Below are 25,420 nucleotides of genomic sequence, written 5' to 3'. Positions count from 1 at the left end.
CAACACTGATCCCTGAGGCACACCACTAGTCACAGATCGCCAACCAGAAAAACACCCATTCACCGCCACTCTTTGCTTTTTGTTAGTTAACCAATCCTCTTTCCATGCTAATACATTACCTGTAACGCTGTGCATCTTTATCTTATGTAGCAATCTTTGGTGCAGCACCTTGTCAAATGCCTTCTGGAAATCCAGCAACACCACATCCACAGGTTCCCCATTGTCCACTGAAAAGGGAGGAATAATTAACAGGCAGAATTGAGGAGTAACAATGAAAAACAAACTGATTGCAGATGACTTATTTTGACTGGTTAATCCAACAGATAATCTGACCAGTTATCAGTTCAGTAAACCTCCAGTTGTTTTTGTATGTTTCTGCTACAGATGATGTGAGCTACCCCACTCCAGCCTGCACGTGTAAACAGTGCAATGCATATCGCTATAGTCCTTTTCCTCTACCTGCGAGGTACAACCAAGAGGTGCCACCTGCTCTGCCATCTGGACTGGTTAACTCTCCTCCTCTGTACTTCACAAGATATCCTTACAGCGGAGGAACACAAAGCAATTTTATCCAAGCTTCATCCCGAGTACAAATGTATGAGTGAGTACAATTTCTTATCCCTTTATCTGGATGTTTCCTCTCTTTGGTTGCTATAAATACATGTATGAGGCAACGGTGACGCAGTGTTAATACCATTGCACTAGTGATCCAGAGGCCCAGCCTAATGCTTTGGGAGACATTGGTTCGAATCCTGCCATGGCAGCTGTTAGAATTCCATTAATAAATCTGGAATGTAAAGCTAATCTCGATGATGGTGACCATGGCAGCGATTGTTATAGAAACCCATCTGGTTCACTGATGCCCTTTAGGGAAGGAAGTCCTCACCTGGTCTGGCCTACATGTGACTCCAGAGCCACAGCAATGTGGTTGACTCTCAACTGCCCTCCGTTCAAGGGCAGCTAGGGATGGGCAACAGACACTAGTCTTCCCAGTGATGTCTACATCCTGTGAAAGGATATATTTTAAAGATGTATGTGTAAATATTGTGGTGGGTATGGGGGTGTAAATGCATACATGCATCTTCCTGCCACTCACATCTACTCCATTCTTCCTCTGCTAGTCTCACATGTGCCAACTGGACATCTTTGGTATATTTAATGTAGGCTAACTCTGTCCTTAGATTATTGTAATTGAGTTTATTTGAGTGGAAAACACTCGTCTTAGATTCAGATTTTTTACCCTCAAACAGAATGTGAACTTCAGTCATGTTATGATCACTGTTGTCTCAAGGCTCCCTAACTTTGAGGTCTTTAATTGATCCTGTCTCATTACCAGCTCCAAAATAGCCTGGCCCCTGTTGGGCAGCAGAATGTACAACTCAAAGAAATTGTCCCAAATACACTCTATAAACTCATCTCCCAGGCTACCTACCCTTGCCATTCTGATTTGTCCAATCTATGTGTAGTTTAAAATTACCCATGATTATTGTAGTACTTTACCAACAAGCCCCCATTATTTATTCCTGTATACTCTTTATTATACAGTGTAGCCACTATTAGGGGACAAATTAACTATTCTCAGAGGTGACCTCTTATCTTTGCTATGTCCTAATCCACCCAAATTGATTCTATGAGAGCAATCCTACCAAAAAATTCCAAGTCCCAAATGGGCATGACAACGGGGAGTGTTTCAGATCTGTTTTTTTCCAGCGAGGCCACAAGTCCAATCTTATGCCACTCTGAGCAAAAAATGAAGCGAGATCCGTTTCCCACCGGTAGGGGGAGGGGGCAGGGCCCAAGTTTGCTGGAAAGCCGGCAACTCACAGTAAAGGGCACAATTGCAAATGTGCTGATTTCTCTATTCTATGCAACAGCACAGAGAGATCTGTCAGCCATCTCCACTACCCCCCCCCCCACCCCCGCCATTGCTGTTCTCCATCCAGGCCCTATCTCCTTCCCTTAGGCCCTGCACCCTCAGATGCCACCACCTTGGTACCGCCTAGGTTCAGGGGATGAGGGAGGGTCAGAGGAGCAGCGATGCGGGGCTGGCCAGTGATCGAGGCCAGCAGTGCGGGGCCACTGCGCATGCGGCAATCTCGGCGTTCACAGATAGGCACATGCGCAGTGGCCCGCTCAGCACTATGCTGCCGGCCTCTCAGGCAGGAAATCCCACCGGTTTTCAGAGGGAATCCCACTAGGGAGTTCTGTGATGTACAAAACGTGAGCGATTCAATCTGATAGTCCTGCTAAACAAATCGACGGGAGCTACTCCCATTTACACGTGAATTGGGGACTTAGACTGTTTTTGGGGAGAATCCCGGCCCACTTCCATGCTCGAAGTGCCTCTGGGACTGCAAATACACAAGTGCTGATCCTGCCAGCTACAGGCCACAGTTTGTGGGGGGAGGGTGGGGGATACATAGATTCAGCCATGCTCTACCTGGTTTTGAGTGGAAGAAGCTTTCATTATGATCCTGAGCAGTCACAATTCAGTTCAAAATGCTCCCACCACCACAGCATCAAATACATCCCAAACCAAGCCGGTGGAAAATAGATGGGCAATCTCCTCCAGACAGGTCAGAAGGAAGGAAGCTCCTCCAGCTTTCCGAGATGGCTCTGTTACATCTAATCTTCCCAAGGTAACTGCAGGATTGTTGCAACGTGCTGTTACCATTCTGCAAAGTGGCTTCATTCAGACTGTGCAGTCACACCAATATCTCGCTGCACCACATCAAACAGGAAAGAACCTCCTGAGACAGGAATGCCAAAGGGGCCTGCACATAAACCAACCTGTCCCGGTACCCCCCATGCCGACAGTAGACAGCCCACCAATGCATCTACTCTCTCAGAAAACTAAGGAAATTTAGCATATCAGCTATGACTCTCACCAACTTTTACAGATGCACCATAGAGAGCATTCTTTCTGGTTGTATCACATCCTGGTATAGCTCCTGCTCTGCCCAAGATCGCAAGGAACTGCAGAATGTCGTGAATATAGCCCAAACCATCACGCAAACCAGCCTCCCATCCATTGACTCTGTCTACATGTCCCGCTGCCTCGGCAAAGCAGCCAGCATAATTAAAGACCCCATACACCCTGGACATTCTCTCTTCCACCTTCTTCCATCGGAAGAAAGAAACAAAAGTCTGAGGTCACGTACCAACCGACTCAAGAATAGCTTTACTTCTTCACTCAAAGGGTGGTGAATCTCTGGAATTCTCTGCCCGTTGAAGTGGTGGAGGCTGCCTCGCTAAATATTTTTAAGAAGCGGGTTGATGGGTTTTTGATAAGAGAGGGAATTAAGGGTTATGGGGAGAGGGTGGGAAAGTGGAACTGAGCCACGACAGATCAGCCATGATCTTATTGAATGGCGGGGCAGGCTCGAAGGGCTAGATGGCCTACTCCTGCTCCTATTTCTTATGTTCTTATGTTCTAGCTCTGACTGTAACACTACATTCTGCACCCCCTCGTTTCCTTCTCTATGAACAGTATGCTTTGTCTGTAGAGTGCGCAAGAAACGATACTTTTCACTGTATACTAGTATGTGTGACAATAATAAATCAAATCAAATCAAATAAATATTAGGCTGGCACTTCCCTTAGTGTATAGAGTCTTTGGTTGCCATTTTACTGGCTCGTCCCACTGGTCAATCAATGAGGCAAGCCAGTAAGAAAGGGCGAGAGGTGAAAAATCGGGATTGCGCACAGTTTCTCACCTTTCACAATCTTACCAGCACAAAGCTGATTTCAATATTCATGACATTTAAATGTAATTTGAGAACCCTGGACACTGATGTTTGGGCTCATTTATACTTACCCCACCTCACCGGACAAGGTCCTCACCTGTGAAGATCGCGTATGGTCCCCACCATACAGGGACCAGACGTGATGGCCTTGCCAGTGAAATCAGAGGCTGTTGAAGCCCCTGAATGGTTAGTGGCATGGCTGTGTAGTGCCCATGAGGCAGTGTCCATCTGGCACTACCCTCCTGGCACCCTGGCAGAATCAGCGGTAGTGCCAAGGAAGTGGGGCCTAAGAGGAGGTGGAGCAAAGATGGGGTTGGTGAGGGGCAAGAGCTCCATGGGTTGGGGGGGGGGGCGCAGGAGGAAGGCAGAACTCTGGAGAGCGAGAGACTGGCACAGGGAGTGATTGGCAGTAGGTCCCAAAGTCTGGTGGGGGTGTTGGTCGGGGGTGCGGAATGACAGGAGATCTCCCAGTAATGGGAGATTGGAGTACCTGTGCAGTGGCGCCCCTGGAGCACAGCAGCCAGCTTCACGGGAGAGATTTGGCTGTCCCCAGCCACCTACTGGCAAGAATTGCAAGCTGGCACTTTTTTTTGATTAAGTGGCAAAGGATTGCTCTTTCTAACTCGCCCAAGAAATGCGCTGAAGCTCTCCCATTTTCTTGTTCATTCAGCAGTTTGAGCTTTTCTTCATTAAATCCCGCTGTTTGTCTTGTGTGATTCACAGAAGATCTGCTGCCTGTTCCAGGCATTCGGTATATTTTAATATGGAGGTTGGAGTTGCATGTTCTTGTGATCATTTATTACTTACCTGCTTCAAATGAACCTTGCTGTGACAGAATTGTGCAGGCTGTTTCACCCCCACACCTCACCCGCAATCCTGTTTATCCGGAAGACGCAACTCCACGCACAAACAAATCGGCCATGATCTTATGGAACGGCGGAGCAGGCTCAGAGGGCTGAATGGTCTACTCTTGCTCCTATGTTCTAAAGGATGAGATTAGGATATCCCTGTTTTATTCTTGTGTGGGACATGTGTGTCACGGTCAAGGCCAGCATTTGTTGCCCACCCCTAATTACCCTTTGAACAGAGTGTCTCACTCGACCATTTCACAGGGCAGTTAAGGGTCAACCACATTTTCTGTGGGTCTGGAGTCACGTTTGATTTTGATTTGATTTATTATTGTCACATATATTGGGATATAGTGAAAAGTATTGTTTCTTGTGCACTGTACAACAAAGCATACTGTTCATAGAATACATAGGGGAGAATGAAAGGAGAGGGTGCTGAATGTAGTGTTACAGTCACAGGTAAGGTGTAGAGAAAGAATAACTTAATATAAGGTGAGTCCATTCAAAAGTCTGACGGTAGCAGGGAAGAAGCTGCTCTTGAGTCGGTTGGTACATGAACGCAGACTTTTGTATCTTTTCCCACGGGAGAAGGTGGAAGAGAGAATGTCCAGGGTGTGTGGAGCCCTTGATTATGCTGGCATCTTTTCCAAGGCAGTGGGAAGTGTAGACGGAGTCAGTGGATGGGAGGTTGATTTGCGTGACGGACTGGGCTACGTTCGCAACTCTTTGTAGTTCAGTTTCTGGTCAGTGGTAATCCCCAGGATACACGCAGGCCAGACCGGGTAAGGATGGCAGCATTAAAGAACCCAAGAGTTTTTAACAACAATTAGCAATGGTTTCATGGCCACCAATCCTGAGACTGAATTCCAGATTTATTAATTGAATTTAAATTCCACCAGATTTGAACCCACATCCCTAAGAGCCTGGGTCTCTGTATTATTAGTCCATTGACAATACCACTGCACCATCATCTCTCTTATTGTTCTTTCTTATAGGAAGAGTCCAAATGTGAGAGGGCTGAGCCGAGAGGCAGCAGGTCTTATTGCTGAAAATGTCCTTCAGCGTGAAGTGCCTCCTCCGCACGAGAGAAGCCACATTTCCTGTGCTTATCCCCTGCCCTGTAATACCCGAGGCATTCCTGCCAGCAACTCCGATGGACATGGTACACTGCGAACAGTTAATCTGCCGGATGCCTTACGTAAGTGCTGTGCCTTCTTCATTCTGTTCTTATCAATGGAAAACACCGGTTTGGGGTCCTTAACAAAACCAAGTAGAAGCTGCAGGGCACTGCCTAAAATCAGGGGGAGCTCCGGTCCTGTTGGTATTCCATCTTAATGTGTCCCAGCTTGGAAATTTACCTAAATCACTTGTCCTTTCCCTCTTGGTCATATTGCTGCATACATTAAAATTATTAAAATATTCATTCATGGGATATGGACCTTGCTGACTGGGTCAAAGTTTATTGCCCATCCCTGATTACCCTTCAACTGAGTTTGAGTCATTTAAAAGTCAACCACATGGCAGTGGCTCTGGGGTCACATGTAGACCAGACCAAGTCTGATTCATAGAGGCAGTGCCTCTAGAGCGGAAGAGGCCCTTCGGCCCATCAGGTCCACACCAACTCATTAGAAACACCTGAACTCCCACCTAATCCCATATCAGCACTTGGCCCATGGCCCTGAATGTGCCAAGTGCTCATCCAGGTACCTCCACCACTCTCCCAGGCAGCGCATTCCAGACCCTCTGGGTAAAAAATCCATTCCTCAGGTCCTCCCTAAACCTCCCACCTTGAACCTATGTCCCCTCGTGACTGACCCTTCAACTAAGCTGTTCCTTATCTACTCTGTCCATGCCTCTCATAATCTTGTGCACCTCAACTGCATACCATAGAACCCTACGGTGCAGAAAGAGGCCCTTCAGCCCATCGAGTCTGCTCCAAACACAATCCCACCCAGGGCCTACCCCCCATATCCCTACATATTATACCCACTAATCCCTCTAACCTACACATCCCTGAATACTAAGGGGCAATTTCTTAGCATGGCCAATCAACCTAACCCCCACATCTTTGACTGTGGGAGGAAACTGGAGCACCCAGAGGAAACCCACGCAGACACGAGGAGAATGTGCAATTTCCACACAGCCAGTGACCCGAGCCGGGAATTGAACCAGGACCCTGGAGCTGTGAAGCAGCAGTGCTAACCACTGTGCTACCATGCCGCCCGTCTACACACTTGGTCATCTGCTCAAAGAATTCAATCAATTTTGCTGGGCAAAATTTGAACAGCAGATTTCCTTCCCTAAAGGAAGGAACCAGATGGGTTTTTCCAACAATCGACAATGATTTCATTGACAATATTTCCAGATTTTTTATTTAAATTCAAATTTCACCACCTGCCATGGTGGGATTTGAATTCTGGAGACTTACGCTGGGTCTCTGGAGTACAAGTCTAGTGACAATACCACGATGCCACCAACTTCCCCAGTGAGGCCCAACCAGTAAATGAATCAGAGCCCTAAGGTGAGGACAGACAGAAAAAAGTAAAGAATAAAGTTTATTTATTAGTCACAAATAGGCTTACATTAACACTGCAATGAAAGTACTGTGAAAATCCCCGAGTCGCCACGCTCCGGCGCCTGTTCGGGTACACTATGGAAGAATTTAGCATGGCCAATGCCCCTAACCAGCATGTCTTTCAGACTGTGGGAGGAAACCCACGCAGACACGGGGAGAACATGCAAACTCCACACACAGTGACCCAAGCCAGGAATTGAACTCTGGTCCCTGGCGCTGTGAGGCAGCAGTGCTAACCACTGTGCCACCGTGCCACCGAGTATACATCACACACTCACTGCCCGATACCCAGTAATAATTGGCCCCATTATCCACTCATTTACCACTACTTGTGGAATCTTGGTGTGCACAAATGGGTAGTTGTGTTTCCTTTCATTACACAGACTGCACTTCCTAGATGGCCACTGATTCTTGTGCAGTTTCAGGTGTCCACACGTTCTTTCTCCTTACTTACGTACAGGATCAGAGTTTGTCACTGAAACACTCAGAAGATTCCTATCATTACAGCACAGTGGTTAGCACTACTGTCTCATAGTATCAGGGACCTGGGTTCAATTCTTGGCTTGGGTCTCTGTTTGTGTGGAGTTTGCACATTCTCCCTGTGTCAGTGTGCGTCTCCTCCAGGTGCTCCCAGTTTCCACCTAAAAAAAAGATTGGCCATGCTAAACTGCTCCTTAGTGTCAGGGGGACTAGCTAGGGTAAATGCATGGGGTTATGGGGATAGGACCTGGGTGGGATTGTGGTCGGTGCAGGCTCGATGGCCTCCTTCTGCACTGTAAGATTCTATGATTCCAATGAAAATCACATCAGCTTGGTTTTGAATAGCTTTGCCAGAAAGGGTTGAGTGTTTATCTTGATGCTTTTCTTTTATTAGGCAAAGTATTCGTCACCTACTCTGTGGATGCAGCCAACGAAATTCGGACTTTTGTGAATTTCCTGCGTGTTAATGGCTTTGAGACAGCAGTAAGTAACATTCTCAGTCCGATCACACTCCACGTGTACCTTCAGCAGTTCAGGAGATACTTATGACCCACAGCATTTTGTCATTTTATCTGAAAAGTGTCACAAAAATACATTTTAAACCGCACATGACCAGCCATGACGAATGGAGTAGGCTCGAAGGGCCGAATGGCCTAATTCTGCTCCTATACCTTCTGGTCTTATGGGGTAGATGGGACTCGAAACACAAATGGATCAGTTATGATCTTATGGAATGGCAGAGGGGCCTACTTCTGCTCCTATTTCATATGTTCAAATGGATGAGATTAGGGTATATCTTTGTTTTATTCTTTTCTGGGACACGGGTATTGCTGTCAAGGCCAGCATCTCTAATTACCCCATGAACCAAATGCCCCACTCGGCCATTTAAGTGGGCATTTAAGAGTTAACCGCATTGCTATGGTCTGGAGATAGAGGCAGGGAAGTTGTTTCCACTGGCGGGTGAAACTAGAACTCGGGGGCATAGCCTCAAAATCAGGGGATGCAAATTTAGGACTAAGTTGAGGAGGAATTTCTTCACACAAAGGGTTGTGAATCTATGGAATTCCCTGCCCAGTGAAGCAGTTGAGGCTACCTCATTGAATGTTTTTAAGGCAAGGACAGATACATTTTTGAACAGTGAAGGAATTAAGGGTTATGATGAGTGGGTGAGTAAGTGGAGCTGAGTCCACAAAAAGATCAGCCATGATCTTATTGAATAGTAGGGCAGGCTCGAGGGGCCAGATGGCCTACTCCTGCTCCTAGTTCTTATGTTCTAAATTAGAATGAGAGAGGAAGCTTGCGAGGAATGTCAATAGATGGCAAGAGTTTTTACAAGTATTTAAAAAGGAAACAAGTAAAGTGAGTGTTTTATAAAGGTTATGTATTAGTCAGAAGTAGGCTTACATTAACACTGCAATGAAGCTACTGTGAAAATCTCCTAGTCGCCCCACTCTGGCGCCTATTCAGGTCCACTGAGGAAGAATTTAGCACGGCCAATTCACCTAACCAGCACATCTTTCAGACTGTGGGAGGAAACCAGAGCATCTGGAGGAAACCCACGCAGACACAGGGAGAATGTGCAAACTCCACACAGACTGTGACCCGAGGCTGGAATTGGACCCGAGTCTCTCGGTGCAATGGGGCAGCAGTGACACTGCTAATCACTGTGCCACCGTGCCACCATGGGTCCTCTAGAGAGTGAGAATGGGGAGTTCATAGTAGAATAATGAAGTAATGATAGATGAAATGAATTTTGCTTCTGTCTTCACTGTAGAAAATACAAAAACCATTCCATTAATAGCTGTAAGTCAGGAGGCAAGGGGAGAGAGTGAAATTCAATCACTATGAAAGTGGGACTGAGCAAAAACTATGAAAGTGGGCTGACTGGTCTCCAGGTCCAGATGGATTTTATCCTAGGATCTTAAAAGAGCTGGCCAATGGAGTAGATGTGTTGGTGCTAATTTCCCAAAATTTCCCTAGATTCTGGAAAGGGATCCATCAGACTGGAGAGTAGCAAATATTCAGCTTTATTCATTTCTATTCTATTCAAGAAGGGAGGGAGGCAGAAAATTAGAAACTATAGACTCGATGTTTGCCCTGGAGAAGGTGTTAGAATTGATCATTAAGGATGTTAAAGGGCATTTAGAAAAAAACCAACAAAGAATTATCGGGCAGGATTTTCCAGCTGCACTCGACCCAAAACCGGAAAATCTTTCTCGAGGTCAACAGATCTTTCCATGGTCCACCCCACACCTGCTCCAATTCCTGTGGCAGGTGGGAAAATTCGCCCCATCATGTTTCTGTTAAAGGGACCCAATGTTTAACCAATTTATGGAAGTTCTTTGTTGCAGTAACATAGGTGGCGCAGTGGTTAGCGCTGCTGCCTCGCAGTGGTTAGCACTGCTGCCTCACAGTGCCAGGGACCCAGGTTCAATTCCTGGCTTGGGTCACTGTCTGTGCGGAGTCTGCACTGTGTCTGCATGAGCTTCCATCGCGTGTTCCGGTTTCCTCCCTCAGTCCAAAGATGTGTGAGTTTGGTGAATTGCCCCTTTATGTCAGGGAGATAACTAGGGTAAATGTATGGGGTTGTGGGGATGGGGACTGGGTGGGATTATGGTTGGTGCAGACATGATGGACCGAATGGCCTCCTTCTACACTGTAGGGATTCTATGATTCTGTGGTGCTGTGGATAATGAGGAACCTGTGGACATGATGGACCCAGATTTCCAGGAGGCATTTGATAAACACTCACATCAAAGGTTGTTGCGGAAAATAAAAGCTCATGGTATTAACAGATTAACATGAATAGATGATTGGCTGGTAGGGGCATGTTGCCAACCTGGCAATGCCAACCTGTGCCAAGAGACAGTCATGATTTTGAGGGCACTGCCTCACATTTACATCCCCTGGGGGATCCCTGCAACAGGTTCACATTGATACGTTCACACGGTTTAATTTTTAAAAATTCATTCATGGGACATGGGTGTTGCTGAGTGGCTAGCATTTATTGTTCATCCAACTGCCCTTGGAGGGCAGTTAAGAGTCAACCATATTTCTGTGGCTCTGGAGTCACATGTGGGCCAGACCAAGTAAGAACGGCAGATTTCCTTCCCTAAAGGACAGTAGTGAACCAGATGGGTTTTTCCAACAATTGACAATGGTTTCATGACCATCAAGAGATTCTTAATTCCAGATGTCTTTTTATTGAATTCAAGTTCTAGCACCTGCCATGGTGGGATTCGAACCTGGGTCCCCAGGACATTAGCTGAGTTTCTGGATTAATAGTCTAGTGATAATACCCCTAGGCCATCACTCCCCACAATATATATATGGTGGTGGGAGGGGGTTCAACATATGGCTGGTGCAGGGGGGGGTTAATGAAACGTAAATATATTAAGATGAATGTAAATCACCTAATTACATCGTAGGCAAGGAGTGGAGAAAATCAGAAGTCATGTTTTTGCTGGTGAGATTGGTGACTTTCAGGGTTTTGCTGAATCTTGAACCTCCACCCACCATTCCTGCAGATTGCAAGCGTGGGCTCAAGGTCTCCCCATCTGGTTAGACTTTAGATGGACTATTGCGGGCAAAGATGAAGAAAGGTTGTGGAGATGGATCATCAGGATGTTGCTGGGGGCAATTCAGTTATACAGAGAGATTAGAAAAGTTCTGAATGTCCTTGTTCAAACAGGGATGGTTAAGAGAGGTTTTCAAGATGGTGAGAGATTTTGTTAAGATAGAAAAACTAGAACCTCTCGTGGGTCATTAACCAGGGGTCATAGAGATAGAATCATAGGATCCCTTGTACACAAGGAGGCCATTCAGCCCGTTGACTCTCCGAGGAGCACCTAATCCAGGCCCACCTCCCTACCCTATCATAACCCCATACATTTCCCTTGGCTAACCCCCCTGCATCTCTTTGGACTGTGGAAGGAAACTGGAGCACCCACAGAAAACCCATACAGGCACAGGGAGAAGGTACAAACTCCACCCAGTCGCCACAGGTCAGAATTGAACCTGGGTCCCTGGAGCTATAAGGCAGCAGTGCTGACCACTGTGCCACCCTGATATAGAGCTGGTGCAGAAGGATGTGGAGGGGAGATGAGGAGACTTTTAACTCGGGTGATTTGATTTGATTTGATTTATTATTGTCACATGTATTAGCATATAGTGAAAAATATTGTATCTTGCACACTTTACAAACAAAGCATACCATTCATGGAGAAGGAAAGGAGAGAGTGCTAAATGTAGCGTTATCTAGAGGGCACAATTTCAAAGGTGGCGGAAGCTAATCCTGTCTTTACGAATGGATATGGACATGTATCTGAGTATGGAGAATGTATAGGGTTAGGCCAGCGTGCGCGCGCACACACACACGCACACACACACACGCTTACACACACACACACACACGCTTACACACACAGGAAGTCCCCCTTGCTAAGCTATAGATTTCTATGATTCCCACAAAGATAATAAAAACCTTCGTTTCGTGAACATTTTGAAACGGAGCCTGAAAAAAAAACCTGACATCCATATTTGGAATATGTGTGGAGATCTTTAGTGGGTTCAAAGCCTTGTCCCTTCACTACATGGTCCCAGTTACTCCTCCACTGACCAGCTGTATCTGTTGAAATTATTACCCTCCAATTCATAATTTGAAAGCCCCATATCCACCTTTCATTGATAGATTCTCTGGGTGGGGGGGGTGGGGGGCACCTATATGAGGGCAAATTCATATTGTCAACTTGTATAAATGTCATGTTTAAATTATTAACCCCAGTTCCTGTTGTTTCACAGATTGACATTTTTGAAGACTCAGTCCGTGGTATTGACATTATCAAGTGGATGGAGGGCTACCTGACTAATGTAAGTACAGAAATACATTGGCCCCTTATTGGAATGCTCAATGTGAAAGGTGTTTGGGTGGCACAGTGGTTAGCACTGCTGCCTCATAGCGCCAGGGACCCAAGTTCGATTCCCACCTTCTGAGGCTGTCTGTGTGGAGTCTGTACGTTCTCCCAGAGTCTGCGTGGGTTTTCTCCGGGTGCTCCGGTTTCCTCGCTTAGCCTGAAAGATGTGCTGATGAGTTATATTGGCCATGTTAAATTCTCCCTCGGTGTACCCAAACGGGTGCCGGAGTGTGGCAACAAGGGGATTGTCACAGTAACTTCATTGCAGTGTTAATGTAAGCCAACTTGTGACAATAATAAATAAACTTTACTTAATTTGCAGCGTTAATGAAAGACTACTTGTGATACAAATAAAATAAATAGAACAAAATAAAATGCCTGATGTATCGGTGACAGTAAGTAGGTATTACCTTGGAACTTTGACCGTCATCCAAATTCAGGCAACATTAGAACATAGAACATAGAACATAGAACACTACAGCACAAACAGGCCCTTCGGCCCACAAGTTGCGCCGACCACATCACCTACCAACCTACAGACCTATCTATAACCCTCAATCTCATTAAACCCCATATACTCATCCAGAAGTCTTTTAAAAGACCCCAGCGAGTTCGCCTCCACCACCACTGACGGCAGCCGATTCCATTCACTCACCACCCTCTGAGTGAAAAACTTACCCCTAACATCACTTCTGAACCTCCCTCCCCGCACCTTAAATCTGTGTCCTCTCGTAGCGACCATTTCAAACCGGGGAAATAGCCTCTGAGAGTCCACCCTATCTATTCCTCTCAACATTTTGTAAACTTCTATCAGGTCGCCTCTCAACCTTCGTCTCTCCAGGGAAAAGACTCCCAGCTCCCTCAACCTAACTTCATAAGGCATGCCTCCCAGTCCAGGCAACATCCTTGTAAATCTCCTCTGCACCCTTTCAATAGCTTCTACATCTTTCCTATAGTGAGGCGACCAGAACTGCGCACAATACTCCAAATGAGGCCTGACAAGGGTCTTATAAAGTTCCAGCATTACCTCCCGACTCCTAAACTCAATCCCTCGATTAATGAAGGCCAGTACACCATACGCCTTCTTGACCACCTCCTCCACCTGCGAGGCCGATTTAAGAGTCCTGTGGACCCGGACCCCAAGATCCTTCTGCTCCTCAACACTACTCAGACTTCTGCCCTTAATAGTGTACTCGTTCATCCCGTTGGTTCTGCCAAAATGGACGACAACACATTTATCCGCGTTGAAGTCCATCTGCCACTTCTCCGCCCAGTCCTGCATCCTATCTATGTCCTGCTGCAACTTTTGCCATCCTTCCAGATCATCCACAACACCACCGACCTTCGTGTCATCAGCGAACTTACTTACCCATCCCTCCACTTCCTCATCCAGGTCATTTATGAAAATGACAAACAACAAGGGTCCCAGAACAGATCCTTGAGGCACTCCGCTGGTGACTGACCTCCATTCAGAAAAAGCCCCATCCACAACCACTCTCTGCCTTCTGCAGGCAAGCCAGTTCTGGATCCACAAGGCCAAAGGCCCTTGGATCCCATGCCCTCTCACCTTCTCAAGAAGTCTTGCATGGGGGACCTTATCAAACGCCTTGCTGAAGTCCATGTACACTACGTCCACGGCACTTCCTTCGTCAATGTGTTCAGTCACATTATCGAAGAACTCAACTAGGCTTGTAAGGCACGACCTGCCCTTGACAAATCCATGCTGACTATTCCTGATCATGTCAAACCTCTCCAAATGTTCGTAAATCTTGTCCCTCAGAAGCCTCTCCATCAGCTTACCAACCACTGAGGTCAGACTCACCGGTCGGTAATTTCCCGGGCTATCTCTGTTCCCTTTCTTAAAAACATTGATTGAAATTAGAATGCGGTATGAATGCGTTGCGATTCTCGCTGAAGGTTTATTGGATTTTTCCTGCTTCCTCCAGAAACCTTTCAGATTAACAAAAGTCTTCAGTCAGCGGGGCGGGGGGGGGGGGATGCAGGGAGGTTGCAGGAAATAGCAGTTTGATTTGTAACCGTTCAGACTGGAATCTGCCAGAATCGAGTTGTAAATCAAAGGAATTAAAGCAACAAAACCCAGGAATGATTGCCTGGCAAGTCAGCAGGCACGGCACCAGTTACTCGTTTATAACAGGCCTCTCCCGGGTTGAGATTTAACAGCATTTGTAACCTGTTGTAAATCAGCAGTGAAACACTTGAGTGTAAAGTTGGAACCGTGTATAGTGAGTGATTTACCTGGCTGGTGGATTCAGTGAGATCCTGATAGATTCCTATCCCCAGAAACTAGAATAGAATCGTAGAATCTCTACAGTGTAGATGCAGGCCATTCGGCCCATCAAGTCTGTACCGACCACAATCCCACCCAGGCCCTCTTCCCGTAACCCCTCATGTTTACCCTGCTAATTCCCCTGACACTAGGGTCAATTTTAGCATGGCCAATCCACCTAATCCGCACATCTTTGGATTGTGGGAGGAAATCGGAGCACCCGGAGGAAACTCACACAGACACAGGGAGAAAATGCAAACTGCACACAGACGGTGACCTGAGGCTGGAATTGAACCCAGGTACTTGGCATTGTGATGCAGCAGTGCTAACTACTGTGCCACCGTGCTGCTGGGGTATCTTTGTATAAATATGTTTATGTAGATTACCTGCTCACACAACCTATTTTACCCAGGGAGGAGTATAATTTACATTTTCTTTTTCTTTGATTTATTATTGCCACGTATATTGTTTCTTGCGCACTATACAGACAAAGCATACCATTCATAAAGTACATAGGGGAGAAGGAAAGGAGAGGGTGCTGAATATAGTGTTTCGGAGAAGATGCAGAATAAAGTGCTCATATATTTTCTCTCCTACTTAGGGCACTTGCTCCTTACTGAGGTACAGTTCCACAACAAATTAACACCTCAGTTAAACTAGCAAGTACGGGAAGTTTTAGAACAAACATTTTTACATTAATATCACTGCGTACATTCAAGGTCCATCCATGTCGAATATGCTGGGTGTGCTACTTCCTGGAGACCTCCCTTCTTGAACCACTCTAATCCAGTATAGGTACACCCACAGCGGGAATTCCAGGATTTGGACCCAGTGATAATGAAGAAATGGCAATATATTTCCAAGTCAGGATGGTGAGTGGTTTGGAGGGGAACCTCCAAGTGGTGGTGTTCCCAGGTATCTGCTACTCTTGTCCTTCTAGGTGGACAGTGGTCGTAGGTTTGGAAGTGCTATCTAAGGAGCCTTAGTGAACTCCTGCAGTGCATCTTGTCAATGGTGCACACGGCTGCCATTGTGCATGGGTGGTGGAGAGAGTGAGTGTTTGTGGATGAGGTAGCGATCGAGCAGGCTGCTTTAGCTTGGATGGTGTCGAGCTTCTTAAGTGTTGTTGGAGTTGCACCCATCCAGGCAAGTGGAGAGTATTCCATCACACTCCTGATTTGCATCTTGTAGATGGTGAACAGAATTTGGGGAATCAGGAAGTGAGTTACTCGCTGTCCTGGGCAATTTTCCACATTGCCAGGTAGACGCCAGTGTTGTGCCTTTACTGGAACAGCTTGGCTAGGAGCACGGCAAGTTCTGGAACACAAGTCTTCAGGGCCATTGCCAGAATATTGTGAGGGCCAATCGTCTTTGCAGTGTCTACTGTTTTCTTGATATCATGTAGAGTAAATGGAATTGGCCGAAGACCGATGTCTGTGATGCTGGGGACCACTGGAGGAGGCCAAGATGGTTCATTCACTCGGCACTTCTGTCTGAAGATTGTTGCAAATGCTTCAATCTCATCTTTTGCACTGAGGTGCTGGGCTCCTCCATCATTGAGGATGGGGAAATCTGTGCAACCTCCTCCTCCAGTGAGTTGTCACACCAGTCACAGCTGGACACGGCAGGGCCACAGAACTTGGATCTGATCCGTTGGTTGTGGGATTGTTTATTTCTGTCTATTATTTGCGGCTTATGCTGTTTGGTGTGCAAGTAGCCCAGTGTTGTGGCTTCACCAGCTTGATACCTCATTTATACGTATGCCTGGTGTTGCTCCTGGCACAACCTCCTGCACTCTTCACTGAACCAGGATCGATCTCCCGGCTTGGTGGTAAGAGTAGAGTGGGGGATATGCCAGGCCATGAGATGACTGATTGTGGTTGAATACAACTCTGTTGCTGCCAGCGGTGCACAGCACCTCACGGACAAACTAGATCTGTTCAAAATCTATCCCAGCAGTGCTAACCACTAACACAGTGGTTAGCACTGCTGCTTCACAGCTCCAGGGACCTGGGTTCGATTCCCGGCTCGGGTCACTGTCTGTGTGGAGTTTGCACGTTCCTCTCGTGTCTGCGTGGGTTTCCTCCGGCTGCTCTGGTTTCCTCCCACAGTCCAAAGATGTGCGGGTTAGGTTGATTGGCCATGCTAAAATTACCTCTTAGTGTCCTGAGATGCTTAGGTTAGAGGGATTAGCGGGTAAAATATGTCGGGATGCGGGGGTAGGGCCTGGGTGGGATTGTGGTCGGTGCAGACTCGATGGGCCGAAGGGCCTCTTTCTGCACTGTAGGGTTCCTATGATTCATTTAGCCATGATGTGGAGATGCCAGTGTTGGACTGGGGTGGGCACAGTAAGAAATCTCAGAACACCAAGTTAAAGTCCGACAGGTTTATATGGAATCATGAGCTTTCAGAGCGCTGCTCCTTCATCAGGTGAGTTGCGAGACTTCTTACTGTATCCCCTTTAGCACGGTGACAGTGCCACACAACACGATGGAGGATATCCTCAATGTGAAAATATATAACATCCTCCGAGGTGAAGATGACCATGTTTGGTAGGGTTTCAGTCAGTGCGTGGGTGGCTACTCTGGTTGATCTGTGCCAGTTCTGCTGTAAGTCAGACAGGATATTGCAGACATAAGAACATAAGAAATAGGAGCAGGAGTAGGCCATCTAGCCCTTCGAGCCTGCCCCACCATTCAATAAGATCATGGCTGATCTGTCATGGCTCAGTTCCACTTTCCCGCTTTCTCCCCATAACCCTTAATCCCCTTGCCTATCAAAAACCCATCAACCCGCGTCTTAAATATATTTAGCGAGGTAGCCTCCACCACTTCAACGGGCAGAGAATCCCAGAGACGGCAAAGTTTTGAACAGATTGCTGGCATGGGACTTCCTCTCATTGCATTTTCTCTCTGCTCCACATTGCATCTGCTTTTGAAGCAGGCCACAGGGTTTTGCTAATCTTCTGCTGAAGATTAGTTACCGTTATGAAGTAAAGTCCCACCAACACCAGAAAGATAAATTACTGCAAAAACTGCCAAAGTTTAAGCGCCACAGTTAACAGCAAGAACTCGTTATCATTTATTCTTCTGCTTCCTGTCCAGCAGCCTGCCAAGTCAACAGGCAGGAGAATGGCCGCCTCAGGTGGAGGAAGATTGGCCATCGGGTCTTCGGCAATGGCAGCACAGGACACACTGAGGCCGCACTCGGGGAGGCCGAAGGTTTCCTGCAGGGACCGGTACTGTAAAGGCCAGCAGTGTGTGCCAAAGCTTCACTGCTGGGCTTTCCCAGCTCTGCAAAACCCAGCCAGTTCCTGTAACGTTTCAGTTGGACACCCTAACTGCGTTGTAGGAGACCTGAGTTAAATTTGTTCATGAGATCTCACCCCCTCCTCATACTGGGACACTCAGACAACTCAAAACCCGTTACCTGAATAATGGCAACTGGCACGGCAGGCTGGAGACACATTCTTCCATTTTTAACCCTCACTAGGGTTGAAGGTGAGGTGTTAATCTTGAGTATCTTTTATGCCTACCCAAGGCAGCACCTCCCTCAGTGCTACACTGAAATATCAGCCTTTTGTTCCAGTTACAGGATGTGGGCTCCGCTGTTTGGGCCAGCATTTATTACCCATTTCTAGTTGCTCCTTGAGAAGGTGGTGGTAAGCTGTCTTTTTGAACCGAAATGTGGATATACCCACTATGCTGTTAGGGAGGGAGTTCCAGGATTTTGACCCAGTGTCGGTGAAGTAACGGTGATATGTTTCCAAGTTAAGATGGTGAATGACTTGGAGGGGAACCTCCAGGTGGTATTCCCTGTTGCCTTTGTTTTTCTTGCTGGCAGTGGTTGTAGGTTTGGAAGGTGCTGTCTAAGGTACCTTGATGACTTCCTGCAGTGCATCTTTAGATGGTGCACACTGCTGCTACTGTTCATCAATGGTGGAGGGATTGAATGTTGGTGGACTGCTTTGTCCTGGATGGTGTCAACCTTCTTGAGTGTTGTTGGAGCTGCACTCATCCAGACAAGTGGAGAGTGTTCCACCACACTCCTGACTTGTACCTTGTAGATGGTGGACAGGCTTTAGGAAGTCAGGACGTGAGTTATCCATCGCAGGATTCCGAGACTTTGACCTGCCTAGATTATGTGTTCAAGTCTCTGTAATGGGCCCATTGTAACTCTGAGACACAAGTCTGACAACTACTCAATATTCATATTCTGACAACAGCTTGGTCAACAAAATGATTCACAATAAAAAGTCACAATGATGGTCACCATCAGTTTGGATTCTTCCTTCTGTACATCTCGATAATCTTGTAGCTTCATTCTCAATCGCAGCAATCACTCATTGTTTTACTGTTCAAAGTGAAGATATGAAAATTGCAATGGAGAGCAGCCTTTCTGAAATAAAATATATCCAAATTGTGATAGCTGATGGAATGTCCTTTCTTCTTAGAATAACCTTGTTAACGTATACAGCAACAGAAGAATCACGGTTCTGTCTTTTTGCTTACAGAGGGAAGTGATGATTGTGATAGCGATTAGTCCGAAGTACAAACAGGATATTGAGGGAACGAAATCGGAGCAGCTTAAAGACGAACACAGTTTGCACACTAAATACATCCACAGAATGGTGAGCAAATGGATTCTGACCTTGGTGTACAATCTATTGTTTTACTAATTGTTAAACATCTACTCTTAAACTGTCCCAATTTTACTAAGATCTCAAATAGATTCCCCTGAAATCAGTGGCCTTTGGCTAGGATCATGCATAGTAATACGGTCCATAAAGATAGCCCACAGTACAGTCATCCAAATCCTCTGACCTGAGATCTAGATTACAGACCCCAGGTACAGCAAACAAATGACTAATTTGACAAAGCAGGAAGGACAAGGGCCGAAATTTGACCGTCACACCCTCTCCCATTCCGGGGGCGGGCATGGCTCAGAGAATGGTATTCTCTATTGCCCTTGCATGGGGTCGTACGAACCTCGGGTGCATGTGCCGGTAAAATTCCAGCCAAAGATTTTGACATGCAGCTAACGCCACCATTCTCTTCTTAATGTTCTTCTTTTCCTGATAGCAGTGTCTCCTGTTCACAGCGTGGTTCTGCGTCTACTATTCCTCTGGTGACTACTCTCGCACTATGGCTTCATATGTGTTGTTCCTTTGGGTGTCCCACAGGGATTGTATCCCTGGTGAATCCTGTAGGGTAATGTTACACAGGGATTAGAACGTAGAACAGTACAGCACAGGGCCTGTGATCCACAATGTTGTGCCGAACATGACGCCAAATTAAACAAAGAACAAAGAAAATTACAGTGCAGGAACAGGCTCTTCGGCCCTCCAAGCCTGCACTGACCATGCTGCCTGACTGAACTAAAACCCTCTACTCTTCTGCAGATCATATCCCTCTATTCCCATCCTATTCATGTATTTGTCAAAACGCTCCTTAAAGTTCACTATCGTATCTGCTTCCACTACCTCCCTGGCATCGAGTTCCAGGCACCCACCACCATCTGTGTAAAAAATTTGCTTCGTACATCTCCTTTAAACCTTGCCCCTTGCACCTTAAACCTGTGCCCCCTAGTAATTGACTCTTCCACCCTGGGAAAAAGCTTCTGACTGTCCTCTCGGTCAATGCCTCTCATAATCTTGTAGACTTCTATCAGGTCTCCCCTCAACCTCTGTCATTCCAGTGAGAACAAACCAAGTTTCTCCAACCTCTCCTCATAGCTGATGCCCTCCATAAGAACATAAGAAATAGGAGCAGGAGTAGGCCATCTAGCCCTTCGAGCCTGCCCCGCCATTCAATAAGATCGTGGCTGATCTGTCGTGGCTCAGTTCCACATTCCTGCCCTCTCCCCATAACCCTTAATCCCCTTGCCTATCAAAAACCTATCAACCCGCGTCTTAAAAATGTTGAGCGAGGCAGCCTCCACCACTTCAACGGGCAGAGAATTTCAGAGATTCACCACCCTTTGACTGAAGAAGTTCCTCCTCAACTCCGTTCTAAACCGCCCCCCCTTTATCTTGAGGCTGTGCCCCCTAGTCCTACTGTCCTTTCTGAGCGGGAAGAGCCTCTCCACCTCTATCCTATCCATCCCATTCAACATCTTATACGTCTCAATGAGATCTCCCCTCATTCTTCTAAACTCTAACGAGTACAAGCCCAGTTTATTCAGCCTCTCCTCATAGCTCAACCCCCTCAACTCCGGCATCAGCCTAGTAAACCTCCTCTGCACTCCCTCCAAGGCCAAAATATCCTTGCTTAAGTGCAGCGACCAAAACTGCACACAGTACTCCAGCTGCGGCCTCACCAATGCCCTATACAGCTGCAGCAAGACCTCCCTACTTTTATATTCAATCCCCCTCGCTATGAAGGCCAGCATCCCATTCGCCTTCCTGACCACCTGCTGCACCTGTAGGCTGGGTTTTTGCGACTCATGCACAAGGACCCCGAGGACCAATGATGTGGAGATGCCGGTGGTGGACTGGGGTAAGCACAGTAAGAAGTGTCACGACACCCCAGGTTCAAGTTCAATAGGTTTATTTGGTAGCAAGAGCCACGAGCATTCAAAGCGCTGCTTCTTCATCAGATGAGTCAATTGACTGAGCCAGTTTTGTATCCATCTTGCCAGCTCACCTCTGATCCCATGCGACTTCACCTTCTGTACCAGTCTGCCATGAGGTGCCTTGTCAGAGGCCTTACTGAAGTCCATTTAGACAGCATCCACTGGCCTACCCACATCAATCATCTTCGTCACTTCCTCGAAAAACTTGATCAAGTCAGTGAGACGCGACCTCCCCTTCAGAAAACCATGTTGCCTCTCACTAATACATGCACTTACTTTCAAGTGTGAATAAATCCTATCTCGAAGAGTCCTCTCCAATAATTTCCTTTCCACTGATGTAAGGCTCACCTGTCTGTAATTACCTGGATTATTCTTGCTACCCTCCTTAAACAAAGGCTATTGCTTATACATGTATTGGCTATTCTCCAATCCTCTGGGATCTCCCTTGTAAACAGTGAGGATACAAAGATTTCTCTCAAGACCCCAGCAATTTCCTCCCTTGCCTCTCTGTGTTCTGGGCTATATCCCATCAGGCCCTGGGGACTTGTCTACCTTTAATGTTTCTCAAGAACCCCAAAACTTCCTCCTTTTTGATCTCAGCATGATCCAAACTATCTACAGTAGGACTAGGGGGCACAGCCTCAAGATAAAAGGGGGGCGATTTAGAACGGAGTTGAGGAGGAACTTCTTCACTCAAAGGGTGGTGAATCTCTGGAGTTCTCTGCCCGTTGAAGTGGTGGAGGCTGCCTCGCTAAATATTTTTAAGACGCGGGTTGATGGGTTTTTGATAAGAGAGGGGATTAAGGGTTATGGGGAGAAAGCGGGAAAGTGGAACTGAGCAGCGACAGATCAGCCATGATCTTATTGAATGGCGGGGCAGGCTCGAAGGGCTAGATGGCCTACTTCTGCTCCTATTTCTTATGTTCTTACATCCTTTCCCAGACTCATCATCCTTCCCTTTGTTGAATATTGATGCTAACACTCATTTAAAGCTCGCCCACTTCTTCTGGCTCCAGGCATAGATTCCCTCCCTTGTCCTTGACTGGGCCAACTCTCTCCTTGGCTACCCGCTTGCTCCTTATATTTGTATAAAAAGCCTTGGGATTTTCCTTAATCTTAGTGGTCGCTGCATTCTCATGTCCCCTTTTAGCCCTCCTTACTCCTAAGTTTCCCTTGCTTCAGAATCCATTCTGTCTGCCCTTGGCCCATATCCCTCTATTCCTTGCATATTCACTTACTTATCGAAAAGCTCCTTAAATGCCCCTATCGTATCTGCCTGCACCATGGCAGCACATTCTAGACACTGACCACTCTCTGTAAAAAACTTGCCCCTCACATCTCCTTTGAACTTTCCCTCTCTCACCTTAAGTAGATGCCCCCTAGTATTAGACATTTCAACTCTGGGAAAAAGATTTTGACTGTCAACCCTATCTGTGCCTCCCATAATTTTATAGACTTCTATCAGGTTTTCCCTCAGCCCCTGCCACTCCAGAAAAACCAACTCTTATAGCTCATAGTTTCTAATCCAGGCAGCATCCTGGTAAACCTCTTCTGCACCCTCTCCAAAGCCTCCACATCCTTCCTGTAATGTGGTGACCAGAATTGAACTCTTACGGAAAACGCAAAATACTGCAGATGCTGGAATTTGAAATAAAAACAGAAGAATGCTGGAATATCTCAGGAGATCTGACAGCATCCATGGAGGTAGAATAGAGCCAATGCTTCCAGTCAAGATCACCCTTTGTCAGACTCTAAGTGCAGCCTAACCAAAGTTTTGTAAAGCTGCAAAATGACATCCTGAATTTGCACTCAATTCCTTGACCAATGAAGGCAAGCATGCCATATGCCTTCTTTACCACCCTGTCTTGTGTGGCCCACTTTTAGGGAGCTATGGTCTTGAACCCCAAGATCCCTCTGTACATCAGTGCTGATCTTACACAAGAACATAAGAATTAGAAGCAGGAGTAGGCCATCTGTCTCCTCGAGCCTGTCCACCATTCAATAAGATGTTTTTGTGGACTTAACTCCACATACCTGCCTGCTCACCATAACCCCTAATTCCTTTACTATTCAAAAATTTATCTATCCTGGCCTTAAAAACATTCAATGAAGCAGCCTCAACTTCATCACTGGACAGGGAATTCCACAGATTCACAACCCTTTGTGTGAAGAAGTTCCTCCTCAACTCAGTCCTAAATCTGCTCCCCTTTATTTTGAGGCTATGCCCCCTAGTTCTAGCTTCACCCGCCAGTGGAAACAACTTCCCTGCTTCTATCTTATCTATTCCCTTTGTAATCTTATAAATTTCTATAAGATCTCTCCTCATTCTTCTGAATGCCAATGAATATGGCCACAGTCTAGTCAGTCTCTCCTCATAAGCCAACCCTCTGAACTCCGGAATCAACCCAGTGAATCTCCTCTGCACCCCCTCCAGTGCCAAAGTAAGGTCAAAGGTAAAGTTTATTTATTAGTCACAAATAAGGTTTACATTAATAGGTCCAACCCATGGCAGGTGGAGGGGGAGGGGGGGAGGTGTTGGGAGGGCAGTTGCGGATGGCTTCAGGGCTCTGCAGTTAAGGGGAGGGGGGAAGTTGGGAGGGGGCTGCAAAGACCTCCACGTTCGCAATGGTGCCCTCTTCTGCTATCAGCTGGATTTCTGGTGAATTAGATCCCGTCCACTCCCCCTACTAATGAGAAACGGATTTCAGGATTTTTTTCATGCACTGAGTGATAAGATTTGATATTTAAACTTGCTGATAAAGCGAATCTAAAATGTTCCTATTTTCAAGCTTGTTTCCTCCCCCTCCCCCTCCCCCTCCCCCTCCCCCTCCCCCACCATATCTCTGAAGAGAAAAGTAGATAAAGAATGCTGTGCTTTTTCAAGCAAGTGGAAATACTCAACTTATTAAAGTTTTTATAACTGGAATATCAGGATCTTATTACTTCATTAAGGATATCTATTTTGTAAAACCATATTGTCTGGTCTGCTTCTCCTTTCATATGAATAAATTTGGCCCTTTGGAACATTTGATTGTGACACCTGACCTAATGGCCTCTTGAATGCCTCAATTGAAGCTGCCTCCATTGTTCTTCTGAGTAGTGTATTTCAGACCAAAACCACATCATGTTTGCTTCTTTTGCAAATCACCTTTATATTGTTCATTATTTCACAAACAGGAACAATTTCCCCCCACCTCCTCTGTCCAGCCCCCTTATAATTTTGAACATCTCTATCAAATCTCATTGAGTCATCTCCTCTCCAAGGATAACAGTTCCAATCTACCCTCATGACTGTTGTTTTTCATCCCTGGAACCATACTTGAAAATTTCTTCTGCATTCTCTCCAATGAATTCACATGCTTTCTATAATGTAGCACCCAGAACTATATACAGTGGTGCTGCTGAGGCCTAACTCGTATCTCCCTTTAGATAATTATGTTATTGTATTCGATTTTTAAGGCTTTATAATTGATTTAAATTACTTAATATTCACCAAACTATTTGAAACTGACTTCTGATTTTACACATTGGATTTTCTCTGAGCATGATGCTGCAGTTCACATCCAGCTGTTTTCTAGCCAGCTGTACAGAAATGAACCATTCAAATCAATCAGTATTAATGTGAGCTACTGATTTACAGAGAGCCAAACAACAAAATTCTGGTAGTATTTCTTATGGTGATTTGGTTTCTGTATTCCATGCTTTAATATTGTTAGCTTTTTTTTCAATCCATGTCTCCTCACTTATTGAAATATAAAGCACACAATTTGGTAAAATCTTTTAACTTTGATATTTTCAGATTCAAGAATTACATTTTTATTTTTAGATAAGACACATCAAGCCAACTCTGTCACCAACCCCCACACACCACCACCAACAAAATAGTAAAGCAAATGTCAATGTATTTTTTCTTTCACAACAGTTAAGGTAATTCTCTATGCATTCCAAAAATAAATATGTTCCCATAGGAGGCAAATGAAAGTTAGATACTAAATTCC

At 46.1% G+C, this 25,420-nt stretch overlaps 1 protein-coding gene across 2 annotated transcripts in view; it reads left to right on the top strand.

Moving 5' to 3' along the window:
• The window catches only part of traf3ip2a (TRAF3 interacting protein 2a), an 82,006-nt gene that overhangs the window by 41,204 nt on the left and 15,382 nt on the right, over nt 1-25,420 (top strand). The window contains exons 3-7 of one of the 2 annotated variants that reach the window (XM_080193385.1): nt 385-595; nt 5,590-5,792; nt 8,044-8,132; nt 12,450-12,518; nt 19,363-19,479. In XM_080193385.1, coding sequence (XP_080049511.1) covers nt 385-595; nt 5,590-5,792; nt 8,044-8,132; nt 12,450-12,518; nt 19,363-19,479 — 689 coding nt within the window. Of the gene's footprint in view, nt 1-384; nt 602-5,589; nt 5,793-8,043; nt 8,133-12,449; nt 12,519-19,362; nt 19,480-25,420 lie in introns of both variants that reach the window. The other variant, XM_080193384.1, reaches the window with a different exon arrangement.

This window comes from Carcharhinus amblyrhynchos, chromosome 7 (genome assembly GCF_965287045.1).
Source record: "Carcharhinus amblyrhynchos chromosome 7, sCarAmb.v2.hapA, whole genome shotgun sequence".
Taxonomy (NCBI): Eukaryota; Metazoa; Chordata; class Chondrichthyes; order Carcharhiniformes; family Carcharhinidae; genus Carcharhinus; species Carcharhinus amblyrhynchos.
This window is presented reverse-complemented; position numbering and strand designations above follow the sequence as displayed.